Source organism: Gossypium hirsutum, chromosome A04, assembly GCF_007990345.1.
Source record: "Gossypium hirsutum isolate 1008001.06 chromosome A04, Gossypium_hirsutum_v2.1, whole genome shotgun sequence".
Taxonomy (NCBI): Eukaryota; Viridiplantae; Streptophyta; class Magnoliopsida; order Malvales; family Malvaceae; genus Gossypium; species Gossypium hirsutum.
Window position 1 is genome coordinate 51,491,596 of NC_053427.1, and position 7,992 is coordinate 51,499,587.

Sequence of the window (7,992 nt, forward strand, 5' to 3'; positions counted from 1 at the left end):
AAGCTACCTCATATCATGCAACGCTCACCATGGAGCTACTCACAGGCTTGCTCATATAAGCTATCGATCAAGGTGTAACTACACGGACTGCTCACAAAAGCTGTCAGGTATCCGACCACTCAAGGATTACCTAGCCATTGGTAGGACACACAAGACCATTACTTGGAACTCAATCACATGTATCCAATCCACTATGAACTCGGACCACTCAACGAGCTCAGATGCCACATATATCACAAACCCAGACCACTCAACGAGTTCGGACTTCTTAATTCCTAGTGACATGTCACTTGTATCCTAAACTATTCCTAAGGATCAAACGGGATTTTTCTCACTTGCACATTGCACCTCTATTGCACTTGCGAGTGACATTGTGGATAGCGACCATAATATTATTCATGCTTAGAATAGCTCCATTAAACATGGCATACATAATAGAAATAATATAATTATCACATAATGTTAACACAACATAACATACCGCATTGTCACATTATTTACACATGTACTTACCTCGGTACAAAAATTATAGTAATTAAGCCTAATCGTCGTATACTTTATTCTTTTCCCGATCAAGACCCGATTCACATTTTTCTTGATCTATAATGTAAAATTTTGCTTGATTATTAATCACATTACACAAATCGATCCATAATTCATGCTTTGGTAAAATTACCTTTTTACCCTTATCTTTCCATTTATTTATGATTTAGTCCCTAGGCTCGTAAAATGAAATGCATACATTTTCTTGGTTACTGAAGCCTAGCTGAACCTTTACTATGCTCATATCATCCCATATTTTCCTTTATTTCACATTATTACTACTTACTTTTACACTTTTACAAATAAGTCCCCTGTTTAGGTGTTTTCACTAATAATCACCTAGTAAAAGGTGTTTGTCATGCATCAAACATCCATATTCCTCCATTAATCAACAAAATACATGCATGTTACACATGGGTCAAATTTCATACATGAACCCTAGCTCAAAATATAGCTAGAAATGGGTAGATCATGCTTCAAAGACTTCAAAAATACAAAGAATATTAAAAACGAGGCTAGGGGGCACTTACAGTCAAGCTTGGAAATGTTGAACAAAACCCTAGCTATGGCTATTGAGAAATTCGACTAGCACATGGAGAAGATGGACACATTTTTGCTTTGATTTTCCCTTTTTATTCTTTTAATTACCAAATGGCCAAAATGCTCTTAGGGTCTTTCTTTCAAATTTTTCCTATACATGTTCATTTTTTTCCAAAATTATAGAAATTGGTCAAATTGCTAATTAGGACCCTCTAATTCATAATCTAAAGCAATTTCATACATAAATCTTCTAGAATGCAAGTTCTGCATTTTATTCAATTTGGTCCCTAAAATTCAATTAGACATTTTATGCATAGAATTTCTTCATGAAACTTTCACCTAAGCATGCATTCATATTATAAATCTCATAAAAATCATAAAATAAATATTTCTATCTTGAATTTGTGGTATCAAAACCACTATTCCAACTAGGCCTTAATTCGGGATGTCACTGTGCCTCCTCAAATTTATTAGGAAAAATCTTCAAGACTCGAAGCACTCACGTTCCACGATGGAAAAAGCGATCGGAAGTACATTTCAACTATCGTCTTGTGCAACAGCAATCTGGGGTATTTGCGTGTATTTACCATACAACCATGTCTCGTCCACTTGCACCATCGGCTTGCAATAAAGGAAGGCCTTAACACACAGTTCGAACGTCCAAAACAATCAGTGAAAAACTCGTTTCCCCGATTGTATCTCCCCGTCTGGGCCTTTATATGCTAGTGTTTGCAAATCAATCCCTATCCCGGGCACATACTCTTGCATCCGGTCTATCCACCCTTGAAGCTCGTTGTTTGACGCATCCCAGTCACCATATAATTCTCGCATCACCATTTACTTTGCCCACCATGCCTTTCGGTACGACACTTTATACTTGAATCGAGCTTGCATGTCCGAAATAAGGACTGACACCTGACTGGTGGGCGACTCTTTCACCAAAGGGATGATGTAGTTGCATATAGTTTTTACATCTAACTTTCCATGGTCTTTCGACATACGAGCGATCGTGCATGTGTGTAGACCTTCTAGTTTCCTTATCATCCACATCTGTGTCTACGACATTAACGCGGCTCGGACACGCCACTTGACGATTTCTAACATTTTCTTACGTACAAAGACTGCGTCGACTTCGTTACTTTATAATCCACACCTAACTTCAAGCTAAGTTGTTTTATAGCATGTAAACAATTTTTTTTGTTATCGAATTGTTGTCCTACAAACAACTCTTCATCGCCGAATTCTTTTCTTCAAGTAGGTGAGCCAGCACAATATTTGTATATTCCGGGAACTCGCATGTAAGAGCCGCATTAGGATCCATGTCGGTCATGAAGGACCATGGATTATTTCTTATAACTATACCAGCCCGTGCTCCTGGCCAAATGGGGGTTTGCATGTTCACCCTCCACCGGCCCTTCATCATCTATGTCTTCATGGATGTCATCCAAATTGAGGTTACTGAAATCATCGTTTGGATCACGGTGGGACTAATCATCATTATCGAACCCTTCATCACGATCTTTTATGGTGGCCAACACCTCGGATGGATCTCTAGACAAGGACACGAGTTTAGGATGTTATATGAACATCCATTGGTGTTTGGATTTTCAGGAGTTGTCATTGACCGTCCAAAACCTGACTGATCTTCCCAGGAGATGTTAAGATCAAAATCAATTTCAGAGCGCTGGCTTGCTGGAATTACAACTTGAATGGCATCTGGTTCAGCTATCTCCGCGAACAACTCAATCGGGTTGGGATTTTCTATATCAGGGGGGCAATAAATTGCTATCATTTTCCCTAGATCATCATCATCTTCAAGCTCCATTTCTGAGAACTTTAGCAGATCAGTTGAAACAAAAAATTTGTAAAACAGTCTCACCATTTGCTTTCCGCAACGGCTTGCTATATTTGTACTGATTTTTCATTTTAAATCCGACAGCGAAACACCTTTGTTGAATCTTATTCCTATTTTTTTCCGACTTTGAAATACACAACCTTCTTCAATTGTATTTTTCATTTCTCCATCGAAATGAACATAAACAAACAAAATTTGGGAACTCATCTTAAAAAAAAATTGCTTTCTTCTTAACAAAGAAAAAACTAAACTTTTTAAAGAAAACAAAAACTCAAATGGAAGATAAAATACCTATATATATCAGATAAATTTGGTGTCGACCATTACACAACCAGCACCCAAAAAAAATTTTTACATCTCTGGTGCCGACCATCAATGTACCAAAGTAAAAAAAAAAAATTAATTTTTTTACTAGTCTGGTGTCAGCCATTAGAAGGCCAGAACAAAAAAAATGCATTGGGACACGAAAAAAGTTCCTGGTGCCGGCCATTCGAAGACTAGGACCAAATTTTTTTTTTATTTTTTACATATTGGCACTCTGGTGCTGGCCATTACAAGGCCAACACCAAAAAAATTTGAATTTTTTTCATACTTGGTGCCGGCCATTAGAAGACCAGCACCAATTTTTTTTTTAAATATTGGTACTCTAGTGCCGACCATTACAAGGCCAGTACCAAAAAAATTTGATTTTTTTTCATAGTTGGTGCCGACCATTAGTAGACCAGGACCAAAAAATTTTTTTTTTAAATACTGGTAGTCTGGTGTCGGCCATTACAAGGCCAGCACCAAAAAATTTTGAATTTTTTTTTTCATACTGGGGCCGGCAATTAGAAGGCCAGAACAAAAAAAAAATTAAATAGTGTTAGTCTGGTGCCGGCCATTACAAGGCCAACACCAATTTTTTTTTAAAATACTCGTATTTTTGTATACCAGTATGATACGATTTTAAAAAGAAAATACCCTGGTGCCGGCCATTGGAAGGCCAAAACCAAAAAAATCATTTTTTTTAAAACCTGACACAATTATCAAGCAATCATAAGGCCAAAATACGAGGTGATGACGGCCATTAGAAGGCCAAAACCCCGTTCTACTGTTCATTTCAGGTCATTTTGGTGATTATTTTTGAACTTGGGTCATTTTTGTAAATATCAAAATTTTTTGGGTCAGTTTAGTAAAATAGCCTTATTAGTAATAATATTATTAGTTACTTTTTTAAACTAACATAATATATATATAGATGATTTGATTTTAATTTGTATTACTTATTTAGAAATTATTTTTATCATATTAATATTTTTTATAGTAATTAATATTTTTAAATATATAAATTATATAATTATATAATTACAACTTGTACTACCAAACATGACATAGGGAATTACGATATACTTATACTTTGTCAGTTAAACACGTATAATGATTTATTTTTATTTTTTTGTAATTACAAGAGAGTGTAATTATTACCAAACAGACCTAGTAATTACACTATCATTTAATTACTTTATGTTGTCTAAGAAAACCCTAAATTATTTTATTACATATAATAAGATAATAATTCAAAAAATACTACGGTCCCTCTAATAATTATTGTAGGTCATATTCTAGTTTTGAACCATTTAGAACATGAATATCTGCATACTATAAATAGCCAATGACATATAATTGTGTAAGGGGCACGAAACTCCCAATAAACCTCTTACTATACTTAGCAAAGAAAATTGTATGAACACAAATAGCCATGTGCAACTGAAGATAAGCTTTTCATCAGTAGTTCTTCTGTTTGGAAAGGTGAATTATTGTGGGAAGTCCAATATTTGGGTCGTGTAATTAATGGCTCCTCAACACTCCATCTTCTTCGTGCTTAGTTTGCTTCTTGGCATTTCTTCTGCTATTGATGGTACGATCATGTTCTTGCAGCGTTTCCATTTGGAAAGTCATAGTATATATGTTTTGAATTCCAGACTCACTTCTTGATATATTTTTTCCCTTTTTGTTGGGTTAGTTATTAAAGAAATGGAATTTTGTTATTCAGACAACGACGGCCTTGACAAGTGGGGAAAATTGGATCCAACATTCTCACCATGTTCCTCAGGGCAAAGGCAATCTCCCATAAACATTCAAAGGAACCTAACGGTCCACAACAAGCTATTGAAACCTTTAACCAGGAACTACAAACATGTAAATGCTACGCGGGTTAACAAAGGCTACAGTGTTGGGGTTGATTTCTAAGCAATTCCTAATTGCCAATCATTCATCATATTTAGGATGGTATGTAGAAAATTGATCAATATTGTGAATGCAGGTGCATTTCGAGGAATATCATTGAGATTTATGGATTGATGGCAAAAACGACACCCTCAAGCAATTCACAGGCCTACTAAGCATAGAAGTGAGCGTTCGATCGAATCAAACGAAAAAAAATTTAATTAATAGAGTTGACAAATCCTATTTTATTATCCTAACTAAATTTGATTTTTTTTCGAATCGAGTCGAGTGAAATAAAATTCGAATAAAATCGAATCGAATATATTTGTTTTAGTTAAATTAAAAAGAATGACTTTAGGTCTTTGTAGCCACAGTCATCCATCAGAATCAAATTTACTCACTGTAATCAAATTTACTCATAGTAATCAAATTTGTTATTAACTTTCATTCCCACATAATTTATTTATTAATCTTTTATATACAAGTTAACTTCTTTACTTGCTTAGTTGCTTCAATTATCTTCAGATTCTTGTTATCATGTATTTTAAAATTAAAAAAATATATTAAATGTAAAAAATATGAAATTGATATCAATAATTCAATTTTAATAAAAATTGATAAAGATTGACATGATTAATAATTCAATAATATAAATAGTATAAAATGTGAAATTTAGTTAAATAATATAAATAGTACTCATAAATTTGAAAAAAAAGTTTTTGGAGTTTGGGGGAAAGTAAAAGTTGTAGGGGGGAAGAGTAAAAAAAATTGGGGGTTTTGAAGAAGTAAAAGGAAAAATGTTTTCGAGATTTTAGTGAAAGTAAAAGTTTTGGGGGGAAAATAAAAGGAAAAAAATGTTGACGGTTTGGGGGAAAGTAATTTTTTTAGGGGTAAAATAAAAAGGTTTGAGGGGGGGGTTGGGGGAAAGGAAAGTAAAAATGTTTGGTATTTGGTTTATTCGAATTATTCGAATTCCAATATTTAACTCTATTTGAACTCGAAATTCAAAAAAGTTCGAGTTTATTTGATTAACCCGATTAATTCGATTTGAATAATTCAAATCTGAACTTCTTTTTTCTATTTTTTCGAGTTGAATCGAATTTTACTCACCCCTACTAACGGAAAATCGTAAGCTTAATGTAACAACCTATTTTTAGTGGTATCAAAAACAGTGGTTTCGAGACCATAATTTTTTACCAGTGAGTCAGTAAATATTATTTATTTAATATTTACAGGGTTATTTGACTATCGTATTAAAATTTGGTTTGATAATTTTAACGTTTTGAATAGTAAATTAAGAAAAAATGACTAAATTGTAAAAACTACAAAAGTTATTTGTTATTATTTTACACGTGCTAAATGTTTATAAAATCAAAATTGGAGGGTTTTATGAGGAATTAGCCCATATTAAGTATGGTGAACGGTTTAGAAATGATTTATGTATAAAATTATATGTTATTTTATAATATAATAATGTTAAATGTGTAATAAAACAAAACAAATGTTAATGGTCATTTTATTTTTCATCATCTTCAACCTATTTCCACCGAAATACCATTGTTAGAAGAACACCGAGGTTTAGCCAAGCTATTTTTCTTTGCATAGTATGAAATTCAAGCCTATTTTTAATAATTTTTATATTTTTGATATCGTTGTAATTTAATTTAACTAACCTAGGGACTATTTTGTAAAACTATTAAAGGTTTTGAATCTTTTCATTAATGGTTTTGATATGTTTATGAAGTTAGATGATAAATTTAAGAACTTGGTTGCTAAATAAGACTATTTTGTAAAGTGAATTCGATTAGTTTTAGGCATATGAACTAAAATGATAAAATAATAATTTTAGGATACAATTCTTATGAAAATCTCATTAATTATGGGCTGTAAGAAGGTCAAGTAGAATTTGGTTAGCATATATTGGGCTTGATTGTAATAAATGTGTAAGTTTTGAATTTAGGGGCTAAATTGAATAAAAAGTAAATGTTTAGGGTAATAATGTAAAATATTGTCAAATGGTCAAATACATGAATTTAGATATTCTAAAGAATTGGAATTGGTTAATTGAGTTAAATTATTCTATAGATTAAGAAATAGATCAAACAGTCGATAATCGCAAAAAAGGAAAGTCATCGAGTAGTCCTGGTGTGATGTCATTGTATTTTCATTTAGGCAAGTTTGTATTTGTGAAAAATTAAAATAAAATAAAATAAAAAATACAAATTTTTACGTGGAAACCCTTCGAGAAAAAAACCACGAGCAAAGGAGAAGAAAATTCACTATATCGAATTCTAATAATTACAAGAGGAATAGACTATGACTATTTATAGGCTTGTAAAGACATGTTCTAGTAAGACTGAAACACCTTATTCTAATCAATATCAAATAGATAGAATTTAATAAGGTTTAAAAAACCTTATCCTAAAATAAAATAAAAGAAGTGTAATTCTATATGGATTCTTCTTTTATTTTATTTTACCACTGTATTTTATTTAAATAAGGATTCGGGTCACTTAATTCTAACAATCTCCACCTTGACACGAATTCTCAATGAACAAGTTCTCCACCTCTTCCATAAAACTCCTTAAGGGTTTAACTTCAACAATAAACACCAACCAAGTCTAAGCAATGCTCAAACTTGGTTATAGGAAGTGACTTAGTCATCATATCTGCAGGATTTTCATGAGTACTAATTTTGCTCATAACAATATCACCACGAGCAATAATATCACGAACAAAATGATACTGAACATAAATGTGTTTTGTTCTCTCATGAAACATTTGATCTTTTGTAAGAAAGATGGCACTCTGACTGTCACAAAATACTGTGCTGATTTGAAGGTCTTCAT

The 7,992-nt window shown here is 32.7% G+C and overlaps 1 protein-coding gene across 3 annotated transcripts; it reads left to right on the top strand.

Annotated features, from left to right (window-relative positions):
• Positions 1-4,564: 4,564 nt before the first annotated feature.
• LOC121228134 (alpha carbonic anhydrase 7-like) lies at positions 4,565-5,597 on the top strand. 3 transcript variants are annotated; one of them, XM_041111301.1, is made up of 3 exons: positions 4,565-4,835; positions 4,941-5,116; positions 5,241-5,589. In XM_041111301.1, the coding sequence occupies exons 1-3, from the start codon at positions 4,769-4,771 to the stop codon at positions 5,262-5,264; spliced, it is 267 nt and encodes an 88-aa protein (XP_040967235.1). In that variant the 5' UTR covers positions 4,565-4,768; the 3' UTR covers positions 5,265-5,589. The 3 variants fall into 3 exon arrangements, with proteins under 3 accessions (XP_040967235.1, XP_040967233.1, XP_040967234.1); XM_041111299.1 differs by having other exon boundaries at positions 4,580-4,835; positions 4,941-5,155; XM_041111300.1 differs by having other exon boundaries at positions 4,586-4,835; positions 4,971-5,155; positions 5,241-5,597.
• The last annotated feature ends 2,395 nt before the right edge of the window (positions 5,598-7,992 follow it).